Raw genomic sequence first — 14,273 nt, forward strand, 5'->3', positions numbered from 1 at the left:
CTCAGGCAGCTCGTGCATGCCGGCGGTCCCTCACTGGAAGATGCAAGGTCCGGGTGCTCGCCGCTGGACTTGGTTGGTAACCGCTCGCAGATGCTCGTTTCAAGTTGATGGAATCTGCCAAAGTTGCTTGGGCTTTGCTTCTCCAGCCATTCAATTGAAATATATACGTAGTGAGACAACCAGATTCACTTCGCTGATGATGAGTGGTCAAACACGGAACTCTCAGGCCCGGGAGGATAAGTTGAGCACCTCCAGTCCGATGGGGAGGAGTTACTGCATCGGATAATAAGGGAGGGTCCGATGCCCGTGCAACCCACAGCGGCGGATGGCACTTCGCCGTCTTGCAGCCCGGCGAGTCTTGAGGACCGGCAGCCTGCATCCGGGGCACCGCGTTGTCGTGTATGCCCTTTCGGGCGGGACAAGGCTTACTGCGAAATGACGACGTTCTGAAGGAAAGGCGACGAAATATCCGTCATGAGCAACTTGAGGACGGCAAGATACTCCGTACGGCAACATAAATCGCGTACCCCACATTGGACAGATTTTATGCCTGAATCGTCAGGCAAGAACTCGGTGGTTTCGGATCTATAGTGGGCCGACTCTGGCGTGCCTTGTTGGGAGCACTCCAACCACCAAACCATCAATTGTGCGCCAAGCCAACCCAAAGACTCCTTCATGCGCGCGACAAGTCGAGACTAATATCACTGGACATTCTGCGCTGTCTGCTGAAGCAGTCTACGTTCTTCTGCGTTCTGCAGCCCAAAATGAAGCCCATTGTGAGCGCGGTGCAGGCATGGTCTTGGTAAGTTACGTCGTCCTCTCCTCTCCTCTGGATTGCTGGAACGCGCCGTGATGGTTTTTGGCTGACGCCTTGACAGCTTTGTCATTTCATGTTTTGCCATTGTCATATTGTCGGTGCTCGGTATCCTCTTCAGGGGTAACCATCCTGAGCTTGTTGGCGGCGAGGAAGACCCCGAAGACGGACCAGCAGTTGCAGCCACGGTCTTCACTGCTGTCATTATTTACGCTGTACGTTGTTCCCAAGCCTTTCATAAGCGCTGCTTGACGGAGGATGCGGTATGCCCTTGGACGTGGCTGACGCTCGGTGTTCCAGGGCTTCCTCATCTTTTGCGGTTTCCAGGGTCTATTGCATATACGCGAGAATCGGAGAGGCTCGATCGCACTATAAGGGGAAAACAACGGGCTCTGAAATTGCGGAATATGGCGTTAGAGGCTCAAGGCGTTTTGTGATGGCTTTCCCTCGTCCAGGGCGGGTACTGTACCATGTGGCATGGATCAAATTGGGCGTTTGGAGAGGCTAGCGATTGACTCGGAACAGACAAGTGTTGCATCGACTTTCTTCCTCTTCGCGGTGCCACACGACACAATCCCCACCCGGGCTGTACCAAGACTCAAACTCGGGAATGAAGAGAAAGTCTGCGGCCATTGAGCCTTGCTACCGTAGATGAAGGTTACGGATGATCCTGACGACATGGACTTGATCTTGACAAGAGGTTGCGACGTGACAAACTCCAGAAGGTGAGCGACACATCTTCGGGCTACTGCGAAGTGATAGATGAGAGCATTCTGTCCGTACGGGGTAGAACCCGAACCACAGCTCGAAACTGGCCGTTGTCTATCTTAGCATTTCAAAACATCAAACAGCTCTCCGGGTTGCATCTCGTGCAGCAGCTGTGCTTCCTAGGCCTTGGTCCATGCCATATGCCTGTCTGCGGTCTGAAGGTATCTGTGCAGAGAGGTCAGGTGAAGCATTGGGGACTCGCCTAACCGTGGAAGTGTGCCAAAGTGAAACAGAGATTGATGGCTGCTGTACGAGACTCATTGGGGTGCAGGTTCAGGGGGCAAACAAACGTGCAACTTTAATTCAACCCTAGTTGTGTTTGTTAGCGCGGAACTTACGTGGCAGGTATCACGGAGTACACCTCATCTTCATTCACATTATCTCCTTCCTTCTTTTCTTTCCTCTTCCTCTCTATATTCCTCTTTCTGTTTCTCTTCTCTTTCCTTCGCTTCAATCTTTCTATATTCTTTTTTTCTTTCTTTCCTCTTCCTCTTCATCTTTATCTTCTCCTTTATCTTCCTCTTCCTCCCAATCTTTATCTTCTCTTCTCCAATCTTTATCTTCTCTTCTCCTATCTTTATCTTCTCTTCTCCTATCTTTATCTTCTCTTCTCCTCGCTCTATCTTTACCTTCTCTTCTTTTATCTTCCTTTACTTTAATCTTTTCATATTCTTTTTTTCTTTTCTCTTCCTCTTTTAATTTATCTTTCTCTTTCTCTTCTCCTCTATCTTCATTTTCCTCTCTTTCCTCCTATTACTTTTTTTCTTTTACATTCTAACATTTTTTCCCTCTTATCTTGTTTTCTTATGTTCCTTGCTTTTCTTTTGCCTATTATATATCTAGTACCTCGCCATGTGCTACGCTAATGAACAAACCAGGGTCGGATTGTTTTGTCCGCTGCGGAAGGGCTGCAATGATTCGGGCCCATGGCTCAGCACGTTACATGGTTCGGATTGCTCGCTTCAAATGCCTCTGTGTTCCAATGTATTCAATGCTACCTTGCCTTTCATTGCAATGCCGACAGTCTTCCGAGATTCGTCGTAGCCAAGTTGCAGTTTGCTAATTATCCCAAGACACCACCACTCCCAATGTCAAACACAGTCTACCTCATATCATGTAGAACCAGCCTCGCCTTCTGAACCCGGAGGCGCGCCAACCGTCTAACTCTCTTCCTTCGTTATGCCTCCTTCTCTAGCGACGACGATCTCGGCCTCAGTAGCGACGGTGGCAGAAAATACCCAGAGCGGGTTATCATCCCCCTCATCCGTGTCTTCGTCATTACCCGAACCGAACTGATCGTCGTCATTGTCCTGGCCGTCAACCTCGTCCTTCTTCGGCCGCGCCCACGCATGATTGTTGGCTGAGGATCTCGAGGAGATGACGTCCGTCCGCCGGCGCTTGGTCTTCTCAACGGGAGCAGCGGGCTTGACCTCGGCACTTTCAACCTCGCCAGCCTCGCTGCCACCGTCTTGAGAAGCGGTTGACACACCCTCGTCCTTCTTGACGATCTCGAACCGGTAGCGAGCCCGCGTGTGCTGCTCGCCCAACCGCTGGGCGACTAAATTGGCCGAATGGAGGCTCACTAGGGTCCGCTTGGATTGTCCGTTGAGAGCCATGATTTCGGCGCACAAGCGCCAGTTTCTGGCAACGACCGTCTTCGCCTCGTGCTCCTTGGGCTTGCTGTCGGCGTTTTTCTTGACGAATTGCGCCGCCGGTCTGGAAACCAACGAGCTGACCGACTCGTCCTGTTGGTAGCGCCAAGTGTTTGGGGATTTGATATTGTCGGCAAGGTAGCGGTCGTGGGCGACCTCGGCCGGCGTCCGGCCAACAGCGTTTTCGCAGCACAAGAGGCTTTGGTCGAATTTGATCACCGTGCGGACGATGGCGGGATCTGCGTCCTTAGCGAGGAGCGTATGCAAAGGGCTGTCTCCTGTGCCGTCAAGCATTTTTAACGCTTGTTTGGCAGTCTCGGGCGAGATACTGATGAGCATCTTAACCATGCGGATTGCAGGTTTTGCGGCCTCATCATAGTAGCTAGAGTTCGCTACGGCGAAGCAGTACTGGTGAATTGGTGTACGACCGGCATCAAGCTTGTTCCGCTCCTTCAACATGGCTACAAGAGCGCCACGGTCGAGGAAATCGAGCATGGGCTTCAGCTTCTTCACGTCCGGAGTGCCCTGGAGAGCGGCGTGCAAGAGGTTGTTCCGCCCCTGGTCCTTGGTGCTCTGGTCGGCGCCGGCCTCGATCAGAATCTTCGCGGCATCCAGTCGACCCAGTTGGTAGGCGAGCAGGAGCGGAGTTGCACCATTCGCAGCCCTGACATGAAGCAAGGACGGCTGGGTTTTGATGAGATATGCCACCAATTCAGTGGCCCTGCTGCTCGGCGGTGCGTAGATTGCGGCATGTAGGACGAGGTCACCTGGATATGTTTCGTTAGTTCCTGTGACAGAATCCTGTGCGTTTTCCAAGGCAGGCTTACTTTGATCATCGAGCCATTTGGAGATCGCAGCGTCGATTCCCCCTGAGGCTTGAGCCAGGTGTTTCAACCTCACGTCGTCCCGGGCCGCCTTGGATTTAGCGAAGGCAAGGTACTGCCTCAGTGGAGTATCACTAAAGAACCACTCCACAGTCTCGATTCGACCGGCAAAAGCAGCGAGCAGAAGAGGCGAGGTTTCGGTGCCAGTCGGTCTGCTGGCTATGTTGCGGCCAGCGTTTGCCCAATCCTTCCTGCATTGCGTGGTTAATGATCTGCGCTGCAAGACCTGAGCGGACACTGTATGTTGGAGAAAGCATACCTCTTCTTTCCGTATACGGTCAGCCCTTGATAGTAGCGAGGCTTTTCTTTGAGTTCAATGCCCGTGTCCTTGACTAGGTGCTCCAAAGGCAAGCCTGCGCCAGTGCGTTTGATGATCTCTCCAAGCAGCTCGACACGGCCCAGCTCGACCGCATGCTTGAAGGCGTGGTCTGGAAAGGAATAGAAACCGGAGACCTCGTCATCTGGTTCAAGCTTCTGGGTGCTCCAGCGCTCGCCAACGTCCAGGAGGAACTTCAATCCTTGCATGTCATTCTTCGAAATAACGGCTACATGATCCAGTCAGCTCTGTCCAAGGCAAATCGGCTCAGAGGTGCTACTCACTTTGGAAGGGGTTTGTCCATCCGATCATCTCCAGGGGTCGGGTGCGGCTGTTCACCTTCATCGACACCTGGCCCACGTTGTCAATCGTCAACTGCCCGCCGAGGATTTCGCGGTAGATTCTGGGACCAGAATCACCACTCTGCACTGATTCGTCATCGGAACACTCCGAGTCATAATCGGAGTATTCCAACTGCTCATCGGCGGCCTGCATCCTGTAGCGCGCCTTGGGCTTCTCTTCGGGAGCATACTGCGCCTGCGCAATCTCCAGAACTGCCTTCGCCACATTGAAGTGGCCGCGGGAAAAGGCAAGCGAGAACGGATTGTTGCCGTGTTCGTGAACAGCGATCTTGAGTGGCGCTTCTTCTTTGGCGTCATCCCAAGAGGTCAGTGTGAGTGTCTTGATCGTCTCGAGATCGCCCCTCCATGCAGCATTGAAACTGCGCAATGTTAGCAGATCATGAAGCCTTTGGAATGGGTGACGACGGCTTACAGCTGCAAGTAGGCCTTTTTCCTTTTCTCAGTCACGTCGTTGACGTTCTGGAAGGAGAAGGTGTACATAGAAGGCCAGGTCTTCGCTGGACCCATGCCAGTGTAGAGCCACGAGCTCCTCGAGGGCTCCAACCGGTCCTTGAGCTCGGGATGGAGCTCTGCGAATGTCTTGCCTCGCTTAGCAAGGAGAGCGTCCTTGACCCTTCTCATTGTCTGGATGGCGGCTGCAACGGCGGTGTTTTTCTCTTTGACTCCAGAAGCGCCGCTGAGCGTGCTCTTCTTCATTTCGTAAATGTTGAGATCCCGGCGATACGACTTCTGGAGCCTTTCAATCTCCTCGGAGACAGCCCAGTGCTCATATGTTCCCTCTTTGAACTTCTTGAGGTAAAGATTCATCTCTTGTGGTTGGCGGGGAGGAGACGCAGTCTCGGATTCTTCAACATAACGGAGGAGAGCCTTGAGCTGATTGTCCGCGACGTCCAAGGCTGTCTCGCCCGTAAATCGCGGAGACCAAGACGCCTGCATGTAGTATCTCGACGCACTGGTGACGACGTTGGGATCTACTCCTTGCTCCAAGAGCTGAATGGCTGTCTCGGGGTGAGAGGACTTGAGTGCGATGATCAAGGGTTGCTCCACCATCTGCTCGTACCGCTTCTGGTTGTCCTCAAAGGTGCGCAACTGGTTTTCCATGTTCGCAGATTGTTTGGCCGATTTCAGCCTGATGAGAATCTCGTTAGCCGGGCCTCTGGTTGGGGGCTTCATGTAGCATCGTCCCATGGGCTAGCTTCGATGGGGCCTGAGAACCAGGAACATAAAACATGAAAACGTACCAGGTCTCAAAATCAATATGCGCAACAGCGCCACGGTCAAGGAGCTTCAAGACCAGTGCGAGGTTCCCTTCCCTGACCGCGACTTGCAACGGCGTCTCGCAGCTGGATCCGTTGGGGAAGGCGATATGATTGATGGCTGCCTTGGCCCCGGCTGGGTCGGTTTCCCAGAGAGATTCAAGGAGCGTCTCAGCGTTCGCCTCAACGTAGCGGTGAACTACCAACAATGTCAGGTGTGAACTTCCTATTTCGGAAATGTCTGGAGGGTGTTTTGGGAGCTAATGCGCTGTCTCGGGAAGCAGGATAGCTCCTGAGACAGCCATGAAGGGGTAAGAACAATCCGCCAACAAAGAAAATTGTTGCCTACAGGCGGTGACCCCGTTCATATCCGCTTGCGCTGATGTGGCGCCCAGGGCAAGAAGCGTTTTGGCCATCTCCTTTGCCTTCTCCACGGGGAGCGCCAGAGCGAGCACGAGCGTGAGGAGCGCGCCATTAGGGTTGGTGAACTTGACGGGTAAGAGGACGTCAGCGCCGTATTCCTACGTAGCATATCGTTAGTGTGCGTGTTCGACTCGGCGTAAACAGGTGGGCCTTGCATACCTGAACCAGCGTCTGGACAACTTCCACATGTCCGTCAATAATCGCAAAGTGCAAAGCCGAACAAGGCATGTCCCAGGCAACCACATTGATGTCGTAAAAGTCGGGCTCCTCTCCGTCGTCGTCCAGCGCTGATTCATCAAGTGGCTCGACCTCCTTTACCGGGACCTTGACGAAGGAACCCGTTGCCATGCTCTGGACCTCGTCGTCGGACTCGGACTCGTCGACGAGCTCACCGTCTGATTCTTCACTGTCCTCTGCTTCTTTGGTTGCGGTCTTGCCATCGTCGGTCTTCGTGGCATGCTTCTCTCGGCGGCGCTGATCTTGTTTTTCTTCGTACTCGGCCTCATTGGCGGCACTCTTCTCCAGGAGAACCTTGACAATCTCTACGTCTCCACGGGCGGCTGCAAGATGGAGGGCCGTTCTGCCGTCCGCCAAACGGGCAACCAGCCGGGCCCCAGCATCGACTAGTGCACGAACAATCTCGGGCGTGGAGCTCATGGCGGCAAGATGACAAGGAGTTCTGCCGGTATGATCACGGGTATTGGGGTCGGCTCCTTCCTGGGCGAGCCAGTCTGCGACATGCTCAAGGTCTCCATCGACGATAGCCTGGCATAGTCGAGCAGTGTTGCCGATGTATGCCATCTCAGTCCAATCATCCTCCGTCAGGGGGTTGAATGAGCCGATTTCCTAACTCAGGGTCAGCCGCTACCGCGAACCACTGCGTATGATGGGGGATCATTTGCCTGTCTGCCCGGATCATCCTTCATGAAGGAGATCCCGCCTGAGACATAGACCTTCTCTTCCTCCTTTGCGACCTCCTTCTCCTCCTCGGTCTCAGGAACAGGGCAATATCCGCAGCAATCGTTGGCGACGTCCTCGAACCGGCCAAACTTGATTGATCAGCATCCTTCATCTACGAGAAAGCGGGCCTGTATGGTCTCACGAATGCTGGATGACGATGGAGGTAGACTTCTCTGTCGCCAGGCTGATTCCACTCCGCGTTGAGCACTGCGACACCATGTCAGTCTGAGCTGGTCTGCACAACGCCGAGGGCACATGACTCACAAAGGTCTCTGGTGTAGCAAAGCTTCTCGATCCGTTTCGCGTGAAACTTTGGCCCGTAAGGAATGGTGAAGGTGTGGTAGTTGGAAACCTCCTCCTCCGTGAACCAGTCCGCCACCTCATCTTCGTAGTCCTCCTTGATGTTGCCCGCAAGGGCCCGAAGCCGGCGATGATAGCGATCAAGACGAGGACGGCCCCTCTCCTCGCGACGCTTGTCCAGGTAGGCGTCCCGCGCGTTCGAGGTGGGAAGCCTTTCCAAGACCAAGAGTCTTGCAAGCCCCAGGGTTCGCTGAAAGCTCCGTTCAAAGATGGTGGGGTCGATTCGAGAACGGTCGAGATCGGGCCAATACACCTCAAAGCCTCTATGGCTGTACTTTGAGAGTCGGTTCTCGTATGACGGGCTCCGGCGAGACAAGTCAATGTGGTTGATCTGCGTCATGTACGACTGCAGGGCGCGTGGAGTGCAATACACCTGTTTGCCGTCGTAGGCGGCCCCTGAACAGTCAATATCGAAGCCGGTAAGGATTTCCGAAACAGATTTGTAGATGCGGAGCACGATCTAAGACGAACGGTAAGACAGAGCCAAGAAGACTGCTACCTGGCCGAGGTGATGTCCCAAATACCTGGATGTGACGGGTTGGATACTGGCTGCCTGAGGGAGGAAGTTAGTCCGCAACATGTCTCACTCGGTTCAAATTGCTGAAATAGGGCCTTACAGATCGTGACGGCATGCTTGGTCCTGACGACGGTAATCTCGCTGAGAAGAGCGTCGCGAACCCGAGTTTCGATCTCTTTGATCTTCTCAATGGCCTGCTCTTCGGTGAGATCGTACAGAAACAGATCGACGTCTGATGCAGGGCTGAACTTCTCGTGGTAGAACTCGCGAAGGCCACGCTTGGAACGGTTGTACTCATCCGGAACAGGAAGCAGAGTGTTGACGACAGAGGATCCCGCTGCAACCACGTTATCCCTGAAGAGCCATGTCAACTTCCATGTTCATCAGTCAGAGGGAAGCATGGCCACATACCAGTTGAGTTCGGCGAGCGATGACTCGGAGAAGACACTGAAGTTACGCTGGAATTCCTTCAAAGACTGGACGATGGCGGGCGAGCCGTCTGGCCGGCGAATCTCGGCAGGGAGAGGCATGATGTATCTGGATTTCTCCTCCTTCGACTCGGACTCTATATTGCGGGCCCTGATTTTGATGTCCTGGGTGTCTTCGGTGAATAGTGGCAGGACGTTGACGTAGGGGTCCCTGAGCAGCTCATTACCAGTGTCCTGGGCGAAGGCCTGGCGAAGATGGGCCTCGTATTTTCGGTACGGCTCCAGCAGTTCCATCATCGGTGTCTTGGGGTGCTGGGCAATGTGCTTGACCAGGCCGGGCAGGGGCACCGGGACGGTTGGGAGAGCCTCAGCTGCCATGCTGACGGAGGAGCAGGGTCTAGCCGAACTGTGAAAAAAGGGTGATGTCGCTTTCGAGAATGAAGGAAGAAGCACGAAGAATGACGGGCGGTTGCAAAGTTCAATTGCAACTTGACCGTCTTGGAGGACCAGGCAATCAGAAAACGAATCGGACTTGCAGAAAGAGAGGAACTAGGCATAGCCTTTATAACAACCCGGGAAGAACGACCGTGGACATTGGATTCCCCCCAAAAGACGCCGTTAGTTGATGGGTCGTGGCGCGGTTACCGACGCAGTAGCGCGCTCTTCTGCCTAGACTGAGCCGGGGTTGTCCACGCGAAGTCGACGCGCAATCCCGTGATTGCTCAACAGATGCGAACATTTATGACTCTGCGCTTGCTGGTGCCTGGGGATGCCTAAAAGAGGAGGATTATTGATTTTATGAACAGAGCGATTGACTGCTGGCGACTCGAGCGGGAACTGGAGGTTTGCGATGCTCACGTAAAGTTGGCTCTCGAGCTGAATAGCCGTCAAGAGTTCATCGCTTACTCCGTAAAGAAACCCAGAAAGTGTTAAGGCAAGGCAGACAGGTATATGGCATGGATCATGGCATAGGAAGCACAGAGTCATCACGCGATGCGACCCGGAGAGCTTCTTGATATTTTGAATGCTAGCCAAGGGCCAGTTTCGAGCTGTGGTTAGGGTTCTGCCCGGTACGGATGAATGCTCTCATCCATCATTTCGTAGTAAGAAATACAATGGAACACAGAGGTATTGACCATGTAACATGCTGCACTATGGACCGGAACCAGTTCTTCCGCAGCAGACAGAACCTTGCATATTTGTCTTCCCCCTGGACGGGCACCCCAATGAGTCTCGCACAGCAACCATCTATCTCTGTTCCACCTTGACACAGTTCCGCGGTCCCATTATTTCACCTGGCCGCTCTGCACATATGCCTTGAGCCCAATCGCAGTTACACTCATCTGACTGGCATTTAGAACGGGCCACATGTGCTAATTTACATGAAAGCAGGCAGCAAGAGAGGTAGATACAGGCTTTGGGGGTACGATGCACGCATGATATAAAAGACATGATGGCACGCACAACAGGCCAAGAAAAGATCCATTCACACTCGGTATGCACCAACCCCAGATTCGCCACGCATGGTCTCAGTATGGTATCTCGCTGTAGTCCCACCTAGATAAAACAACTCAGATTTCAAAAGGCCCTGACGGGTCTCCGCTGGTTCGGGCCAGACTCCGAAATGTGAGCAGCCCGAAAAGAAAAAGAGGAAGATGTTCTTCCCTGACTCGCATCTCACTGTCCCAGAAGAAAACCCGGAGGATTCTGAACCAAAACCCTCGAAGCCTTGAACCGGTCAATGCTCGCTGAGGTTCCGGAGGCCCTGAATAAAGGGGTTACAAAAACAGTGTGCGCGTTGAAATGACAAACGCTGGGTGGCATGCGCGGTGCCTTCCCGAAAACCGAGGTCTCGCGATGTCGAAGATAAACTTTGAAACCCAAACTAACACCCCACCAACCCCGTGTGCTGGGCGCCGGTGCTGCGGAGGGATATCACATACCCAACCGATGAAAAGAAAACTAAACCCTTTTAGAAAGAAAGGGCAAATAGCGAAATAAGAGAAGACCTTCCATCGCCTTAAGACACCATAGCAGAGCGGCGCTGCACCTAGCCCCGCCACCGCGGCCTCACATCCTTGGGTTTCTCCGCCGCCGCGGAGCTACTGCTCTCCTTGCGCATGGCGAACCTCGCGCCCGCCACCGCCTGCGGGCTCTCCCTGCCCGTGACGCTGGTACGCCTAGCCGGAGCAGCACCAACACCAGCACCAGCAGGACCAGCAGTAGTCGTCCTCGGCTGGGGCAGCAAGCTAGTCCGCCTGGAAGCCGCGAGCGAGCTGGTGGGCCTGCGCGGTGTTGGAGCGGCGGCTGGGACCTCGGCCGGTCTCGATCGTGGGGGTTGTAGGGAGGCCCGCCGGCTGTTGGTTGTTTGGGTTGGAAAGGCAGGCGGTGCCGAGGGTTGGGAGGCGAGGCGCGGTCTGGAAACGGAGCGCTGTGCGGGTGGCGGGCCCGGAGAAGCGAGGCGCTCGCGGAAGGAGAGGAGCTTGGATGGTGTGTTCTCGGGGATTGGCGAGGCGGATCCCGCGCGGGAGAGGGGGCTGCGCGCGAGGGTGGGCAGTTTGGATGCTGAGGAAGGTGTCATGGCGAAGACGGAGCGGACTGGGGTGGGAATTTTCTTGGCATAGGGGCTTGGGGTGGTGAGGGTGAGGGGTTTGAAGTTGTGGCCCGTGTCGATGTCGGACGTGTTGGTTGAGGCGTTCCACTTTGGCCGGGCTGCCAAGGAAGACGACGGCCGTGATGGCCTGTCGGCAGTGGGTGTCGCCGAGCCGTCTCTCGACGGCGCGCCGGCTACCGAGAGTGTCGACATCCTTGACGCCACCGGTTTTCGGGTCACCTGGCTTGTCGGCGTTGGCAAGGACGATTGTCTTCGGTTAGCAGGCGTGTCGCCCAGAGCGCTTGCCGAGCGCTGTTTCGGAGCCTTGAGCTGGGTCGAACTGCTCAGGCCCATCGACGACATGATGACCGAAGACGGTGGCGAGCTTTGAGGCGTCTCGGTTCCGCTCGTAACGGTGGACATGTCGTTGGATAACATGCTTGAGACAGAATCTCGCAACTGTTGCTCCCTCCTCTCAGCGTGGAGCTCCTCGACGGAAGCGTCCAGGTCCGCCATGGCTTCTTTGAGCTCCTCCCACTTGCTCTGCATCTCGGCATGCAGACGGAGAATCTCGCCGTTGACCGTCAGCCGGTCCTTAACCCCCCTGTCAATGATGGACAACACCCGCTCGATGGCCGGGCCGTAGTGCGTCTTCTTCGCCTCGTAGTTCTCCAGCTTCTTGCTCATTATCGGCTGATTTGTCAGTTGCATCCCCGTGTCAATGGCCTCGCGTAGCTTGGCTACGCTCCGCTCGACTGAGTCGTACATCTTCTGGGCCTGCCTTCCGGCTCCGCGGAACACCAGGATCCAGCGATCTTCGCCCAATTCTTTACGCAGTGACTCGGCATCTTTCTCCAGCTTCTTGTAACTAGCGTCCAGCTCTGACCTCCGCAGTTCTAGCTCTTCGCAAGCCGTGGGGAATATGCTCTCGGCCCTAGCCTCGAAGACGGAGAGTCTCATGGGCAGGAAATCCAGAGAGGCGCGGAGGGGCTGCATCCTTGCGAACAGGGCCAACAAGCTGGAGTCATCCAAGGAAATGCCCGGCGCGCTGGGAGTGGGCGAGGTAGGGCTGACAGGGAATGCCGGAAGGCTGAAGCGGTTGTTGGTCGGCTGCAACCGTGCCGGCGCTCGGGGCGTGTCGTCGTCGATGGTGTCCATGTCGCCAATGTCTATGCTGTCGCCTGTTGCGACAGGGAGCATGGACTTGTGGCGTCTTTCCTCCATCTCAAAGACCAATCTGGCGAGCTCATCCATCTCGTTCTCTATGTCCCCAAGCACATTATTCCACAACTCCTCCCATTCCATTGCGATTTCGACCTGCGACTTGACATTGTGCAGCGTATTACGCATCTTTGCCCACTCCTCGAGGATGGCCTCCATCTGAGCGACGGCTCTGCGGAGGTCATCGGCCAAGACGTCAGCAATGTCTTGTCGGGCCTGCAGCTCCTCAATGGCGCCAACATAGACCTTGATCAGCTCTTCAAAGCGAACAATGGCATTCTCGACGTCCTCGACGCCCTCGCGTCCACCGGCAGCGGCCCACTCCACATCGTCATCGCTCTCCAACCCTCCAATGACTTCTGATGCCTTGTATATCCAACCGCGAATCTGCTCAGCTGCACCTATCAGCGCTCTTGTAGCAGCCTGTGCTGTGGGGATTGCAGAGATCTTGTTGGACAACGAGTCAGCGTCCGGAAGTTGTATGGAAGTGAGCTGGGCAAGTTGGTTCGCGAATGACGCTCGCGACAGGGTGTAGATGGAACCGGGCCGCTGGAGGCCCAGTGGGTTGAAGGTGACCGAGTCCGGGTTGAAAACATCGCGCGCGGTTGGTGTGGTTGGGTTCGTGGCGCGTCGGGTTGGTGGTGGTGTATCTTTCGGGAGAGGCGGCGGCGGGATGTCGGGGGTCTGGGGTGCCTGGGGCGGCCGGGTGTCCCGTGCGATGTGTTCTTCCCTTGTCCCCGGTTGAGCTTTGACGCCGTTTCCGTTTGTGTGGTCCGGAAGGCGGTATTTGTTGGTGTCCATTTCCAGCGGCTCCGAGGTGACAATCTCCGGGAGAAAGCCTGGCTTCGGCGCTGCAACAATGGGAAGCTCGGGCGCAGGCTCGTCGGGTTCGGTCCGCGGCTGCGACTTGTCCGACTTGAGGCTCGAAATGGAAGGGATGCGTGCGATGGCACCCCTCCAGGGGCGGCCCCGCCGCTCGATAGCTGTAATTCCCGAGTTGGTGAGGTGACCTTGGTCAAGTCGTCTGAGTTGCTCTTCCGGAAGGCGGCCAACGGGCTCGAGATGGCTCGACGGTGGTGGCGGTGGTGAGGTGGATTTGCGAGCCGTGCCAAAGCCGAGTGCCTTTAATCGCGCTGCAAGTCCCGGCGACGGTTTTCGTACGCGATGAGTTGGTGCCGAGGTTGTGGTTTTCGCGCCGACCGCCGATGGTTCATTCGAGAGTGCCGGCTGTTGTCCTTGTTGGAGGTGTTGTTGGAGGTGTTGTTGTGGTGATGAGGGTGAAGTTTTTGGCGGGTCAACACTGCAGCTGCGGGCTGAGCTCCGTTCGTCGGTCTCGTGGTGTTGTGGTGGTCGATGGGGCGAGTCGAAGACGTCGGAGAGGGTCAGCACGACGCCATGATGACGCGCAACGTGGTCGGCGTGTTGTTGGGCTGCTATATCAAGATTCTCATGGTTGTTATGGCCACTGCCTGGAGCAGCAGCAGCTAGAGTTGTCATTTAGTGGCTTTCTGACTGCAGTGAGCGCCGAACTGCAAGGTGCCAGTGCTGCGCTGCGAGTGGGATGCGACACTCTCCGACCACTGCGGGCGACGGGAGCTTGGCCTGCGTGGCAGGGCTCCAGTTGTTGGTCGTTTGCTCCTCCAGGGCTGCGGGTTCGGTTGCAGAGGGTCCCGGTCCAAATGGGACATGCCCCATAAAATTCGGGCAGGGACAGGTTAG

At 55.4% G+C, this 14,273-nt stretch overlaps 6 protein-coding genes across 6 annotated transcripts; 1 reads left to right on the plus strand and 5 right to left on the minus strand.

Annotated features, from left to right (window-relative positions):
• Positions 1–208: 208 nt before the first annotated feature.
• On the minus strand, positions 209–954 carry N657DRAFT_639063 (uncharacterized protein). Its single transcript, XM_062791702.1, has 2 exons — positions 879–954; positions 209–802 (listed from the first exon to the last, which is right to left on the minus strand). The coding sequence occupies exon 2, from the start codon at positions 675–677 to the stop codon at positions 426–428; it is 252 nt and encodes an 83-aa protein (XP_062652352.1). The 5' UTR covers positions 678–802; positions 879–954; the 3' UTR covers positions 209–425.
• On the plus strand, positions 765–1,189 carry N657DRAFT_562091 (uncharacterized protein; the record flags this gene model as incomplete). Its single annotated transcript, XM_062788110.1, has 3 exons — positions 765–802; positions 879–1,029; positions 1,115–1,189. 3 exons carry the CDS (start codon positions 765–767, stop codon positions 1,187–1,189), a joined length of 264 nt encoding a protein of 87 aa, XP_062652353.1.
• A 4,938-nt stretch (positions 1,190–6,127) lies between these two features.
• N657DRAFT_639067 (uncharacterized protein) lies at positions 6,128–6,502 on the minus strand. The gene has a single exon (XM_062791703.1). The coding sequence runs from the start codon at positions 6,466–6,468 to the stop codon at positions 6,313–6,315; it is 156 nt and encodes a 51-aa protein (XP_062652354.1). The 5' UTR covers positions 6,469–6,502; the 3' UTR covers positions 6,128–6,312.
• Positions 6,503–7,337: 835 nt separating this feature from the next.
• On the minus strand, positions 7,338–9,263 carry N657DRAFT_30594 (uncharacterized protein). The gene is made up of 5 exons (XM_062786708.1): positions 8,724–9,263; positions 8,413–8,666; positions 8,320–8,348; positions 7,700–8,255; positions 7,338–7,642 (listed from the first exon to the last, which is right to left on the minus strand). Exons 1-5 carry the CDS (start codon positions 9,116–9,118, stop codon positions 7,548–7,550), a joined length of 1,329 nt encoding a protein of 442 aa, XP_062652355.1. The 5' UTR covers positions 9,119–9,263; the 3' UTR covers positions 7,338–7,547.
• N657DRAFT_30586 (uncharacterized protein) lies at positions 9,264–9,869 on the minus strand. The gene has a single exon (XM_062786707.1). It carries the CDS (start codon positions 9,725–9,727, stop codon positions 9,410–9,412), a length of 318 nt encoding a protein of 105 aa, XP_062652356.1. The 5' UTR covers positions 9,728–9,869; the 3' UTR covers positions 9,264–9,409.
• Positions 9,870–10,790: 921 nt separating this feature from the next.
• N657DRAFT_562089 (KAR9-domain-containing protein) lies at positions 10,791–14,051 on the minus strand (the record flags this gene model as incomplete). Its single annotated transcript, XM_062788109.1, has 1 exon — positions 10,791–14,051. The coding sequence occupies one exon, from the start codon at positions 14,049–14,051 to the stop codon at positions 10,791–10,793; it is 3,261 nt and encodes a 1,086-aa protein (XP_062652357.1).
• Positions 14,052–14,273: the final 222 nt, after the last annotated feature.

Source organism: Parathielavia appendiculata, assembly GCF_033297405.1.
Source record: "Parathielavia appendiculata strain CBS 731.68 unplaced genomic scaffold N657scaffold_1, whole genome shotgun sequence".
NCBI lineage: Eukaryota > Fungi > Ascomycota > Sordariomycetes > Sordariales > Chaetomiaceae > Parathielavia > Parathielavia appendiculata.